The 14,730-nt window shown below is 46.7% G+C and overlaps 1 protein-coding gene across 7 annotated transcripts in view; it reads right to left on the minus strand.

Moving 5' to 3' along the window:
- The window catches only part of TLE1 (TLE family member 1, transcriptional corepressor), a 91,336-nt gene extending 78,463 nt beyond the window's left edge, over positions 1–12,873 (minus strand). For 4 of the 7 annotated variants that reach the window (XM_043566794.1, XM_043566790.1, XM_043566788.1 and 1 more), the window contains exons 1-4: positions 11,531–12,873; positions 10,632–10,732; positions 9,123–9,186; positions 8,967–9,011 (exon numbers count right to left, since the gene is read on the minus strand). In XM_043566794.1, coding sequence (XP_043422729.1) covers positions 8,967–9,011; positions 9,123–9,186; positions 10,632–10,732; positions 11,531–11,554 — 234 coding nt within the window. In that variant the 5' untranslated portion in view covers positions 11,555–12,873. Of the gene's footprint in view, positions 1–8,966; positions 9,012–9,122; positions 9,187–9,409; positions 9,433–10,631; positions 10,733–11,530 lie in introns of those variants that run through there. The other 3 variants (XM_043566789.1, XM_043566792.1, XM_043566791.1) reach the window with 3 other exon arrangements.
- Between the last annotated feature and the right edge of the window lie 1,857 nt (positions 12,874–14,730).

A 14,730-nucleotide genomic window follows, 5' to 3' on the forward strand; every position in this document is an offset into this window, starting at 1 on the left:
AGCCGAAGTTGGATGCTTAACCAACTGAGCCACCCAGGCGCCTCAAAGAGATTTCATTCTGAATTTCAGCATTAGGACCCAGATTCCTACTCTTGGCTCAAGTTTTCAATCTGGATTCCACAGATTTACTGAAGGATTGTAAGATGTCCACAAACGGCCAAAGTTGTTGGGGAAAAGCTATGTTGTGTATAAAAACATGTGGGGTGTTTTTTTTTCTCTCTCTCTCAAAAATAAATAAACATTTAAAAAAATTTTTAAAAATTGGGGGGGGCGCCTGGGTGGCTTAGTCAACTGAGTGTCCGACTTTGGCTCAGGTCATGATCTCATGGCTCATGGGTTAGAGCCCCGTGTCAGGCTCTGTGCTGATAGCTCAGAGCCTGGAGCCTGCTTCGGATTTCAGATTCTGTTTCCCTCTCTGCCCCTCCCCGGCTCGTGTGTGTGTGTGTGTGTGTGTGTGTGTGTGTAATCTGAAAAATAAATAAACATTAGGGGCACCTGGGTGGCTCAGTTGGCTAAGCGTCCGACTTGGGCTCAGGTCATGAACTCATAGTTCATGGGTTCAAGCCCCGCGTCAGGCTCTGTGCTCACAGTTCAGAGCCTAGAGCCTGTTTCAGATTCTTTGTCTCCCTCTCTCTCTGCCTCTCCCCTGCTCATGCTCTGTCTTTCCCTCAAAAGTAAATAAACATTAAAAATAAATAAATAAACAAACAAACAAACAAACAAACAAACATTAAAGAAATTTTTTTTAAATGTGTGGGATTTTTTTGCCAAGCAACTTCTACCTGATTTTCATACAGGCTCAGGATCCGCAATGCTTACAAGTAGCACCCTCCATAGGAAGCACATTAAACACTACAAAACAAGTGCCCCCTCAGTCCAACCCACTGGCAAGGGTACGGAGGGAAGTCTCGAATGCAAGCTTCGAGCAGTCCGCAGCCTCCTTGGGAGTAACAAAAGACACACATGAAAAAAACATGATTACAGAACTTGGAGCAAAAATCAGTGGTGTGACAGGCCACTGTTGGAGCTGTCGTGGAAGGCCTTGAAGTACACATGAGTGTTGTTATTTGAACTGGACCTTGAAGGATATTGAGAAAGTCCATGTGAAGCTTCACAAAAAGGCCTGGACTTTTTATAAAGAAAACACAACAACACACAACACTTTTTCAGGCACGAAGAGGAGACCCACTGGCTGGAATAAAGGACTTGTTAAGAGGAGGACAAAGGTGACCTGGTAAGACTACCAAGGACAGTGATCAGGGCAGACACACGAAGCTGTGTGAGTGACGGGCAAAGAGGCCATTACTGGAGTAAGAAGTCAAAATCAGAAAGAACAGACATACCAACATACCCAGAGACCCTAAAGGGGTTTTGCCTTCACTACTTTAAAGATGCCCCAATACCAGGGCTGGAGTCATGAGCGTCTGGACATAAGCTGGTGGTCTCTAAAGTAGAGTGCACGTATCCCAGAGGCCACCCAGGACATGCCAATAGGGGGCATGGAGGATGTGATGAGAACTTGTATCTTAACCCCTCTGCGTAAAATTTCCACTTATTACAAATGTATACAATATATTAGTACATAATATATTTATAACTTATAAATCTGTAAGTATAAGTCTGGTGATACATTTTCAAGCGTTTTACTGACATGTTGCACAAAATACCACTGGCTAATAATCCAGTTAGACCAATAACAGCACTAACACCAAACCCAATACAGTACTGCATGTATTTCGGCAGCTGTACAAATCATATGATTTGAACGTGCAAAACTCAAACATACTTACATTCTCAAAAACTGATTCCACTTCATCAAGTGAATAATGAAAATCTAATGAATATCTACCAGTACACAGGAAATAGCTGTACACACAACTCTACCTCTCCCACATGTACGGTGGAATACACACACCACATTTCAGTTTTCTCTATTTGGCAGATGAAAAAATAAATTCAATGGATGGAAGTCTCTGTTTGTTTTTTCCTCCCAGTCTTTTCCTTATATCCAAAATGACCTTCACCCTACCCTTTCTTGGCTAACGTTTTGTGGTCAAAGAACATCTAAGCAGCAAATAATACTTCCAGAAAAGCCAAGATTTGTTTGTTATATCTTGTGCGAGAATGCGTAGGGGAAGGTTATAAACATTGTGCTCTGAGTTGCTTTCATGTTGCTTCAAAGCAGGCAAACAGAATTAAACTCAGTAATGATTAAAAACTGAAATGTGAGGGGCACCTAGGTGGCTCAGTCGGTTAAACGTTGAACACTTAATTTCGGCTCAGGTCATGATCTCACGGTTTGTGACATGGAGCCCGGCATCGGGCTCCACACTCACAGCACAGAGCCTGCTTGGGATTCTCTCTCTCCCTCTCTCTCTCTGCCCCTCGCCTACTCACGCTTGATGCTCACTCTCTCTCTCTCTCTCAAAATAAACTTAAAAAAATTGAAATGTGAAATGATGAAATACAGGTTTGTGCAAATTCACAGGTTGTATGATAACACTATGTCAACATTTCTTGGTTTCATAAAACGCATGGCAAGTGGGTGGTCTATAAAGTAAACGATTCTGTGAACATCATCATTTTGCAAACAATTTTAGAAACCATTTTTTTGTTAAGCCAAGTGAATAACAACAAATGAATATCTTAATTTATGTTAAACATATCTGTAAATTTTTTTCATTTTTCAAATCAAGCTACGTCTCAGAAAAAAATTAGAAAAGCTCTCCCACATGAGTGCCCACACCTACACACACACACACACACACACACATACACACACACACACATACACACACACTCGGGCATGCACTCTAACTCAAAACACCCAACTACAGGGGCGCCTGGGTGGCGCAGTCGGTTGAGCGTCCGACTTCAGCCAGGTCACGATCTCGCGGTCTGTGAGTTCGAGCCCCGCGTCAGGCTCTGGGCTGATGGCTCAGAGCCTGGAGCCTGTTTCCGATTCTGTGTCTCCCTCTCTCTCTGTCCCTCCCCCGTTCATGCTCTCTCTCTGTCCCAAAAAAAATAAATAAACGTTGAAAAAAAAAAAAAATTAAAAAAAAAAAACAAAAAAAAAAAAACACCCAACTACAGTCATAGAACAATACTATGGCATGTTTCATATTGCAAAACTCACCAATCCCATTGGTGAGGACTGTTTTCTATCTATAAATGCCTACTCTTGTCAGTTATTAGCCACCCTCTGAAACAACTGCCTAAAACTTAATTAAAAATCATTATACCAAATATTCAGCATTAAAGGTACTAGAGTTCTAAAAAAAAAATCTCAATTTTCAAAATCTGAAGTAACAGTAAGCAACAGGGATGGGGGTGGTAGGGATAATCCAGCCAATCCAAGCCTATGAGAAGCCCAGTCAGTTTCTTAGTTTCGTCCAATTTAATCCACTCCTGAAGACCACAAATATTTAATAACAGAAGAGCAAAGACTCAAAATCTATGGAAAACTAAAATGGTTCCATGAGCCCAAAACTGAATATATCATTAGTTTAACTACCACATAAGATGATTTACTTAAATATTTGCTAAAGGAACAGATTCTTTCTGTGTTTCTTAATAAACACAGAAGAGGAATGTCTTAAGCCCTCTGGCCAAAGACTCTTCTCAATGGATACACAACCCAAGCACTGGGTTTCAAACACTGGTTGGAGGTGAGGTCTGGAGGGATGACTCTCCTCTCCTAAGAGAAGCCATACTTGAGAACCTGCCCAGTCTAACCTCATTTACAGAAAGGGAAACTGAGGCCCAGGCAACTAGTCAATGACTCACCCAGTCACTAATCAAAGTCCCCTAAATGAACTGTATTTTACACCAAGGGCCATCCTAAATAAAGATCACATATTTTGTTCCTCACAGAGTTTGTTTTTGGGTTGTTGTTTTGCAGGGGTAGGGGCAGAGGGAGGGAGAGAGGGAGAGGGAGAGGGAGAGAGAGAGAGAGAGAGAGAGAGAGAGAGAATCAAGCAGGCTACAGGCCCAGCACAGAGACTGACACAGGGTTCCGTGAGATCATGACCTGAGCTGAAATCGAGTCAGACACTTAAACATTGAAGCACCCAGGCACCCCTGGTTCCTCATAGTTTTTTGGCATTAATTTTGAATTTTAAAAATATTTTTATCTTTTTTTTTTTTTTTTAATTTTTTTTTTTCAACATTTATTTATTTTTTTGGGACAGAGAGAGACAAAGCATGAACAGGGGAGGGGCAGAGAGAGAGGGAGACACAGGATCGGAAACAGGCTCCAGGCTCTGAGCCATCAGCCCAGAGCCTGACGCAGGGCTCGAACTCACGGACCACGAGATCGTGACCTGGCTGAAGTCGGACGCTTAACCGACTGCGCCACCCAGGCGCCCCTAAAAATATTTTTATCTTAAGGACTATGTTTTGGGAACCCTCCCTTAAATTCTGTGCCCAAGGCAAGTGCATACCTCACCTCACCCTAGTCCAGGCTCTGGAGAGAAACCGTGAACTAGTTGACTGTTGAAGGGGTCGGGCAGGGTGACAGAAAGTAGGGAGGAATCGCCCTGATTGCCAATAAAAAAACAAAGGCTAACTTTGTGCCTCAAAATGTGGGCTCTAAATACACAGGGAACTTTCTCTGTTTTAACTGATGCTTATCAAGGGCAGGCCTGGCTACTGAAGTAAAGTTGGGGACCACTTCAGTCTTGATGACAGCTGCTGTATCACAAGGTTACTAACACCTGGTGGAGCTTAACTCTGAGTGCAAGTACTCCAGCTAGTCTTTTCCCATTCTGAGATGTGGACTTAGAAAAAAAAATCTCAAAGTGAGAACAGTAGACAGAAAACACACATGGTTAAAAAGCAGGAAGAAAGGTAAGACTTGCAGACAAATAGTAAGTCACATCTAAGGGATTAACCCACAGGTGAACCCTTAACAGGGCCACCTAAGCACTTTTAAAACACTACCAGAGAACAATTTATTTTTTAAGGGAAACTTTAAAGCACATATCAAAACGGTGGAAGCACTGTCACTCCGAAATTTACGTGGTCTAAGACACCACGCTGGCTGCAACATCACATGGAGCTTGGTTAGGCTCTCATCTGTTTTTTTCTCTTTCTCCTCTCCTTCCCCACCCCACAACCAGCACTGCAGAATACCTCTTTCCTTCCAGAGCTAGTCCTTTCATTTATTTTTAAATTCTTGGCCGCCCTGGAGAGCCCCGAGTGCCTACTCTGCCCGCTCTTCAGAAGAAGAGAGGCACAGAGAGACAAAGTGACTGATCACACTCGCTGGCTGTGAGCTCGGCCTCAACCAGGAGTCCCGACAACAGTTTCAAATTTTCTTTTGTTCTTAGACATATTTTAACCTGCAGACAGTATTGCTCGGTTGGCTACAACTTTCTACCGACCCATGGCTGTGACCTCCACAGACCAGTCAGTACTGCTGATTTTCACGAACTCCTAGAACATGCACCGAGGCCCCATGTGATTGTGTATCATGAAGCTGTCAGCACAAAGAGCGAGAGAACAGGAGAGACACACAGCCAGGCAGGCTGGGCCACCACACAGGCCTAAAGGTGATTTCATCACTAGCCTCATCCTCCAATGGCAGCGGGGTGGGTAAAGGAATGAAGTCGTAAATTCTAGGGACGAGGTGACCCAAATCCAGCTGCAACAGAAACTTGGGCTTGACAAATCCCACACTCTGAACACAGGCCCAGAGCTGCAGGCAGATCAAAACACCTACCCAAAATACCTCATCACAGGATGGGGCTAATCACTTTTCAAAACTGTTAAGTGCTATATAAATTCACACCACTAAAGACAACTTATGGCATGGCTTCATCAGCACGCTGAAAAGATACACAAGTAGAATAAATAAGGCTTATGTATTTACAGTGAATCTTGTTCCAAAACTATCAAATGAGGTAATACCACACACCACATGACAGAAAACAAAACTTTAAAGATCACACTGCCAAACACACTAGGCACAGCCCTCAAAACAACTAGATTCACATTAACCTGCTATTTTCTAACGCACCCTAACACTTTGGTGGTATCAAATTGCCTCAATTTTTCATGAGATGTCTCCACCTCTCCTGTAGAGATATACCTAAAATTTATGATCTACCTGGAGAGAGAAGGACAGGCAGAGATCTATAAAAGACTCAAAACAAAAAAAACCAAAAAAACTGTCTTAGCGCTACAATAACAAATTTAAGTACCCATTACCATCCCTAGTCCGCTGACTTTTCAGTAACCAGCCACAAATGGGAACAGAGAAAGTAAGGGGAAGGCTTATCAGGAAGTGTTGACACAACATAAACATGGACCGTGGGCACAAAACCAAGTAAGGAAACCACAATTATACCATTCTCGATTTGGACGCACTTCCACTTTAAAACTTCCAGACGGAAAAGTCGGTGGTGAGATCTGACACTGAAATCTCTACAACTCACTCTGTCGACAAACCCGCTGAAAGGTGGGGAGAGAGAGCGGTAGTCACACTGCAGACCAATCTTAACAACATTAAAGCTCTCTCCACGGAAACTTTCCCCATCGCTGTGTTTTTTTTTTTTTTTTTTTTTTTCAGTAACAAAGATGTTGTCAGAAATGACAATTTTTTGTGTCCCTTGATGATGCCTTGCTAGCATTTGGTTATAAGCCATAAAGCAGGACTAATTCCAGCCTGTCAGGAGTCTCGCTAATGCCCAGTTTCCCCCCAGAGAGAATTCCTGTCAAATCTAATGAGAGCTCCAAAGGCTCTCTCTACAATATAATGAGCACTTAGGCCATGCTGGTGATCAGGCGGCAAAAAGCATCAATTTGAGCCTGGCTACACCCTGGGGGCCAGACGTCACCAGTTTTAATAAGAATTATGATTACTAGCTGCACCAAATGCCTCCTCAGAACTTATTATTAATGTGTGACATTCAGAAGGATGTTTTTCAAATGTAAGGCCACTTTAAACTGAATTATAGCACTGCTTTGCACACCACTCTAGTTAAGGGTCTGTCAGCATTTACAGTATAAACTAAATTTCAGGGGACTTAATACCCTACCATGAAGAACATGGCATCTCTCAGCTTTTCACATTTTTCAAATTACTGAGCCAATTACACACAGCATATTATTAATGCATACTGGCTCATGGATGGACAATATATACCCACAAATGCCCAATAGAGTATAGAAACTCATTAGAAACCTATTTTCACACCATGGGGCTCCTGACCCTCTTCACCCCTTCTTCCTTTTTCCTACTTGATGACGAAGAGGTAATGTAACCTACAGGAACCCAGAAGAATTATACACCTCCTTTACCTCCCCAATAAATCCTGCACCAGCATACAACATCATACGGAGGTGGTGCTTCCTTGTAAAGGAGTTGGTGAAGTTATTAAATTCTTTGAGTTCATGAGTTTAAGAAAAAACTCAGTCTCCTCTTACCCTTCTATGATATTTGTTAGCAAAATATGTGCCTTTAGGGTAACTTACAAAAAAAGTGGCAGGTTACAACTCTTCACCCAGTTTATTTGCATAATTCATTTAAATGACCATACAACTTCTTGCCCAATTACTATCAACAAGTTACAACTGCCTCAGTCAGACACTAGCCACTGAAACACACAAAAAACAAAGGCACAAGCCCAACATAATCTAGGTTACCAACTTTGCAAATCAGAATAAAATCAGCATTTTAAAGGCCCAATTATATTATTAATGAAAGGCCTTGAACTTAACTGTCTCTTTCCAAAAACATATCTGAGAACAGATCTACTGTACAAGACGGTAACTTAACATTATGAAATCTATGATGAATTAAAAATCAAAGAGTGCGGAGTTACAAAAGCAGAATTCAACTCTGAAACACACTTGCTTAATGAAAGTCTTTGAATATAAGGAAGATCTGAAGGCTGAACTAATCAATTTCTCCACTGTGCCCCAGCCGGTCAGCCATGCTCTTTAATTTAATGAAACAAGGGTTTGAGATGAAATAGCACATATACATCAAGTAAGAATTGTATTGTTGCACTTTGAAATGTGTCCAACTGTGCAACTTCATCTGATGATAATTTTTTAAGAGGCAATCGATTTCTAAAAGACTTATTGTACCAGCGTCTTGATGAAAAAGTGAATGTCAGCATATCTCCAGAATACTTACACCCTGCCATTAATGCTTTCTTTGGCAGACAATGACTACTCAATCGAGGGTCCTTTGGGCTGAGCAATCATTTAGCTTTTCTTCTCTTATGAGGTCCTTAGTGCCTTGTTCCAGCTCAATACTCTTTTTATACACCATTATAGTAGCCATAAGTGTGAATTTTATGGGAACTTGCAAACTCATAGTCATAGCTAGAGCTTTCCAGTCACTAATCTTTTCATGCTTTTAAAACCACTAGGACTGAAGCAACTCCCAACATATGCTGTGGCCATAAAAGAATGCTTTTTCACCTCCAAATCCGCATCAATTGAGAAATTTTTCAAAAAGATGCCTGCTAATAAGCCACTAACCTTGAGTGTCATTTTATGCAACCCCAAAGCATAAAAGAGAACCCCATAGTTAGTCATACATTTTTTTAACCTGATTAGGGAACTCCCAAATATCCTTCTTTCCCCCAAAAGACCACACTGCTTTCCAAACTAGCAAAAAAACATTAGCTATTCTGAATTCCAGAATGCTACAGGATACCCAGATCTTTCAAGAGAAGACTAAATCTATCCAGGTGGAAAAGTCAACTCAAGACTCAATTTCTATCAGTCTGTAAATAGGTTGGTTCACATTTTCAAAGCACCTCTCATCTAGTCATTTAAAGATTCTGTAATTGTCAAGAAGCAACCCTTGCTGCAAAACACTGTCACCAATTCACAGGAAGGGAAACCAAGGCAGAAAACCAGCATACAAATCCTCCCACTATTGAGGATAAAGCCAGTTTTATAGAATCGTCATTAATTTCTCATTTCAACTTGATTTAACTAAAGCTTACCTGTTTATGCATTTCTATGTTTAATCCATAAGACATTTCATAATACTGCAAAAAGAAAAAAATCAAGCATTTCGTTAACTCGTGTTTTATAATGTTAAGAACACATATTTGCTAATATTACATAAAAAGGAAAAAAGGACAATCTCTGATACCTACCATCACATAGTGCCTCTGCATTTCTGTCTTTTCACTTGCCAGTTTCTCACATTCCAATTTAAGGCTACAAAAACAAAACATGCAACTTAATGTAAACATTATGTCACTTGTTTTAACATCTGCCTCACATATTTGCACTTCAAGTAAAAACACAGACCAATGTGGAAAAGCCATAAACTATCTAGGTAAACATCCAAAAGCTTTGTCCTTGCATTTAATAGGGAAAAGGGATAAGGTGAACAGTACAGGGTATCCATTCAGCTATTATTTTCCTTCTTAGTGTATACCTGGTCAGATACCAAGAATGAAGAATCTGTCAAAAAAAACCTCTGATCTTCCCAGAAGACCAATTCCTCCTCCTGGTCATCTGTTCCCTCCTACTTCCCCACACCAGTTTGCTCCTTTGGACTCCACCAAAATCTGGCCTTTGCACAATTCTCAGCCTCAGACATAGACTGTACTACCTTTGCCAACTCAAATAGTCTCTAGGTTTGAAAACTGTACTTATAAAGTTACTTCTACAATTGTTGGTCCGTTTTAAAACCTTTGGTTTTTAAATCCCTGCCAAAATATGTTAAGTAGCTGCTGCAATAAAGTGGTTTGAAGTCCTCCTTGCTTGGTAAACACTAGTGGGCAGGTATGCCTCAAGTTCCAGAGATAATTATCTTGAAGCAGACAAAAGGTCAATAATCAGAAAGCCTCTGACAAAAGAAGAAAATTCACACCCAAGCGTCTGTGTGCTTTTTCTCAAGCAGGACAAAAATAAAACTGTCATTACAGTTATCTCTTAGCGCTAATCAGCTAAGACTTCATAGAAACAAGGAACGAAAATAACATTTCTGGAAAACTCACTACGGACAGGTGTTTTAAATCATTTTTCATTTATGAACCTCTTGAAGTAGGTCTCATCAGGTGAAGAGACTAACCTGAAATGTATATAAATGAGACTGGAATCCCTTGTCCTACCCAAACCAAGGAAGAATGACGCCAAAGCAGGGAAGCTTTACCCTACACATATCCACCCCCATCTTCACCACCAATGATGGGCACAGCTACCAGCATCTAGCCTTCCATAATGGACTTTGCCTCAGACAACCCAATCCTTTAGTATAGCAGAGCGATTTCAACATTGGCTCTGCCTCCCTAAACCTGCACTCCAGGGCTGGGGCATCGATTGAACCAAGGTTTCAGCTCAGCTTGTTGCAAAATAAATAAACGAAGTGCAAATATTGACGGTTCTCATGCAACTCCTAAACACTCGAAAAGACTCCCTGGAACAGCAGCAAACGGGCAAAAGGGAAACAATGGTAGGAGGAGGAGACTAGAGAAGAGGCGGCCCGGGAAGAACCTGGAAAGGGGGTAACTTGAATGACAGGTCTTAACTGCGACTCCACACGCCACCGCCTGGACGCAAGTACTCAGTACAGCCGCCACCGCCACCAGGCAGGGCGAGGAGGGGCACCGGGCTGCCCCCGGGCTACTGCTCGCCCAGCGCGGCCGGACACGCACCTGTGATACTGGGCCTGCAGAAACTGGAATTCCTCTTTAATCCGGTCCAGGGACTCCGGGATAGTGAACTTGAAGGGCTGGCCTGCAGCCTGGTGCGGCGTCTGGGGGCCACCAGTGAGGGGAACCGAGGGACGGGGGTAGGGGCAGATAGATAAAACAGTAAGTCAGAGAACGGAGAAGTGGGTGGGACATAAAAAATAGTTAGAAATGGCAAGAAACGGAGCCCCGAACTCGAGTTTGCTCCGCACTTTACGGAGGCAGGAAGTGGTCCTTCGCCCGTGCTCGAGCCTCCAAAGAGATTTAGAGCTTCTTCCAGGCTTCAGGGCGGGTCGCGGTTACGTGCGCCCAAGTCGCCCGGCTGGAACGACAGAGGCTCCCGGGCGGCCGGGGAACACCCGGCCAGATTGTCATCGAGGACACCGCCCCTCCCCCAAGGGAGCAATAATGACCCCAAGGATCAGAGTAGAAAAACAACTCCCTAACGCTCCCCGTTCCCAGAATCGCCGGGGCCATCTCCAGGAGCGCCGGAACGGGGGCTGCATTGACATGTAAATAGGCGAGACGAGAAACAAAGGGGTGGGGGCGCCCTACCCGCCACAGGGAGGCGGGGGGGGGTGGCGATGTCGCTTCGAAAAAGAAACCCCAGCCTCCCCGGGCGCCCCCACCCGCCCTGTCTAGACATCAACTTCGAGGGGGCCCATAGTAAAGGGGGGAAATTGAGAGTTTCAGCTCATTCCCCAGCCCAAGAGGGGCCCTAATCAGCCTTGCACCCCTAGAGGCTAGGGAGTCCTCCAGAAATGTAACAGAGACCCGTCTCCAGCTCGGGAAAAGCGCCCATCCCTACCCCACCCCCCATCCCACAGCCCAGACCCTCCAACCAGCACCCTGCCGCGCCTCACCGGGTGCCGGCTCTGCGGGAACATCGCTCTGGCGGCGGCCGCAGCTCTGTTTCCGGACAACTCAATTCTCCGCTCAATTTCCAACTTTAATCCCGCCGAGGAAAATTTAGCCGAGAAGCCAGGCAGAAACGAGGAGCGCGGGGAGCGCGCTGGCCACGCACGCAGGCGCGCTCGGCGGGGCGCACCGGTCACTTGGCGCCCGGCTGCTCCTGCTCCCGCCGCTGCGGGTTCCCTCGCTCAGGGCCACATTTCGGGGCGCCCCGGGCCCGGCTACACCAAGAACCTGCGCGGTGACGCCGGCCCCCAAGAAAAGGGCGCGGGGGCTGCGATCCAACCCGCGGGCCTCGGCCGCCCCGGCGGGGAGGTGAGGGCGCGGTGATTCTGGCCGCGCTCCTCTCGGCGATCCGCGTGCGCGGCACTCTTCCGGGGCAAACAAATCCAAGCGGACTGCTTTTCTTCGCTCTTCCCCCGGTCCGCCTCCTCTCCGGGTTTTCCCCGCGGCGCCGACCGCGGGTGAGGTGCAGGTGGCCCGGCGCCCCCGGCTAACACCACACAAACAAACCTGGCGACGTTAAGGACCGACCGCTGCGGGTCCGGGCAGCGCCTTCAGCCGGGCGCTCGCGGGCTCCGGGGAGCGGCAGAGGCTCCGCGCCCGGCGCTCCGAAGCCTCAGCCCGAGTGGAGGAGCGCGGGATGACGATGAGGCGGGGAAAGTGCGGAGGGCGCGCCGGGAGGCGGCTCGGCACGCCCCGTGCGACCAACACTCGGTGTTCTCCCCGGTTGCACAAACCCTTCTGGCCCGGCGGGGCTACTCCACGGAGGGTAGTCCCGCAGCCGCCCGCTGCTCCTCGATCCCGGGGCGCATCCGGCCGCCGCGCCCCGCGCGCACTCGCCCCGCACGGCCGGCCCGGCCGCTCTGGACTCTTCCTTCGAGCCCCTTCCTCGGCCCTCTTTCCTTCCCTTCGTCTGCTGCTCCGCAAAGGGCGCTCCAGCCCGCTGCAAAGTTCTCTCACGACCCGGGGGGCGACATCCACGAGATGATGGGGGAAAAAAGCAGGAGTGCGCTCCGAAGCTCGGCCTCCCTACCCGGCGGGCAAACTCCGCGGGCGGGTCGGGAGTAGTCGCGGCGGGGGTTAGGTCGCCACCGGCCGGCGGAGGTCCGGGATGGTGGCGCGGGTCCCGCCCGGCCGTGAGAGAGTGGGGGTGGCGCAGTCGGCCGCCTCAGGGACGCGGGGCACAGGGTACCCGCCGCTGCTGCTGTTCTGCAGCCGCCGCTCCCGCCGCCGCCGCCCGCGCCTCTCGCGCCGGTTACATTAACACGCGGTTTCACACTCCGGAGCTAACCAGCGCCGGCCCCGCCCAGCCCCGCGCGGGCGGGGGGCGGGAGCGCAGAGCCGGCGGGGACGTGGGCCCGGCGGTGACGGGGGGAGTTGGGGGGGGGAAGCAGGGAAGCGTCGCCAGCCAATCGCGCGCGTCGCGCCCAACGTGGGGTGCTGACGCGACGCGTCCCCGGAGCCTATAGCAGCAGAGCACCGGACGGACCGTCCTCCCCCTCCTCTCCTGCCCCGTTTGCTTCCATCTCCGCCGTCTCCTCGGTCTCCCCTCCCACCCCTCTACCCCTCCTCCGCCAGCCGCGTCCTCCCGGGCTCGGAGAGGAACTGTTCCTGGAGGAGCCGCGGGACGTCGAAACCAACCAATGAGAAGAGGCGAGACGCGGAGATTGGCACTGTGGATGGGAAGGTCGGTGGGAAGGAGAGCGGCGGGGCTGGGCTGTCAATCAAAGTAACGTGGGGCCTGCGAGGGAGCGCGCGGGAGCGCGCGAGCGGGAGGGCCCAGAGAGTGTGTAGTCGCGGAAGCTGGGGGCTCGAGTTTGAAAAAAAAAAAAAAATCTTGCCACTTGTTCACTTTTCCCTTTAATGGAAATCCTAAAATATCAGTGAAAGTAACTCAACTAACCGCGTAGTTTCTTAAGGGGTGCGGGAGTTGGGGGTGGGAGGGGTGGTAGTTCGAGCCAAACGCGTCTTTCAGTGTTCGCCCCTTGTTTGATGCTCCTCTTTTGAAAGTGAGGTCACATTCAAAAATTTCTCTGAGGATTGTTTTTCCTTGAGCTGCCTTTTCGTGAGAAGGCGTGGACTGTGCACTTGGTGGAAAATGCGGCAGCGCCTTGGCTGGCGTACGTACACCGGCCGTCTAAGACTAGGCTTTTAATTTTAGTGCTCACTCCCTTCTTTGCACCCAACGTGGTAGAGATTGGCTTTTATTGGCGCCTTTCAAAGGACTTTGCAAAAAGGTTGGCCTGTTTTCGTTTGGCGGGAAGGATACCTAAGTTACTGCCAGGGTAAGGCACGCGCGTCCCAGTCTTAGATCGAGGCTTTTGCCCGGGTTCGAAATCTCTGGTCCTTGTCTTCAAAGTATGGACTTCGCGGGCTTGGAGTAGAGGACTGCTGAGAGTTTTAGGGGCCTCTCAGCAGCTTGAGCACGAGTCTGATTCCAATTACTAGAAACAAAGGGAGACAATGGGATAAACCAGCTTTGAGACCTGGAAACCTGTCCTGCCCACTCTTAGTCCCATGCTTCGGGTGGTTTCCCCAGGCTGAGCTGCGTAAGGAGCTAAATGGGAAGTGTTGGGTGCATGACATGGCTAAAATTCTTATGAGTGGAATTTGACCTAAAAGGTTTTTTGAGATTTTAAATAAACGGGGCACACTGTGTAAATCTCCGATTTTTGTCTGTTTCTCCAAATATACCACCCAGCAGAAAACCTTATTGCCGCATTTATATTTTTGTTTAAAGAATAGTTAGGTTGAGCTGTTGCCACACACACACACACACACACACACACACACACACGATTGGTGAATGAACAACGGTGTTGTAGCCAAATGGTGGTGAATTCTTCCATAAGAAAGACACATCGACAAGCATTGATCCTACGTTGGAATATACTTAACACGTTTTTGGTATTAATAGCCCCCGTGTCCTCATTATTTTACTTTCAAGAGACTTATGAAAAGGCATTTATTTAAACAGAAATACATTTTATTCGAAGGTTTGCTTTCTCAGAGACCTTTTTCTTGAAATATTAAAAGAATCATTTTAGATAATACATTTCACTGTTGGAGTTGATTTTAAATATGTATGATATTGATTTGTCTATAATTGCATCAATCCCAAATATCAATTATAAATGAAAAATTAAAG

This window comes from Prionailurus bengalensis, chromosome D4 (genome assembly GCF_016509475.1).
Source record: "Prionailurus bengalensis isolate Pbe53 chromosome D4, Fcat_Pben_1.1_paternal_pri, whole genome shotgun sequence".
Classification (NCBI taxonomy): Eukaryota; Metazoa; Chordata; class Mammalia; order Carnivora; family Felidae; genus Prionailurus; species Prionailurus bengalensis.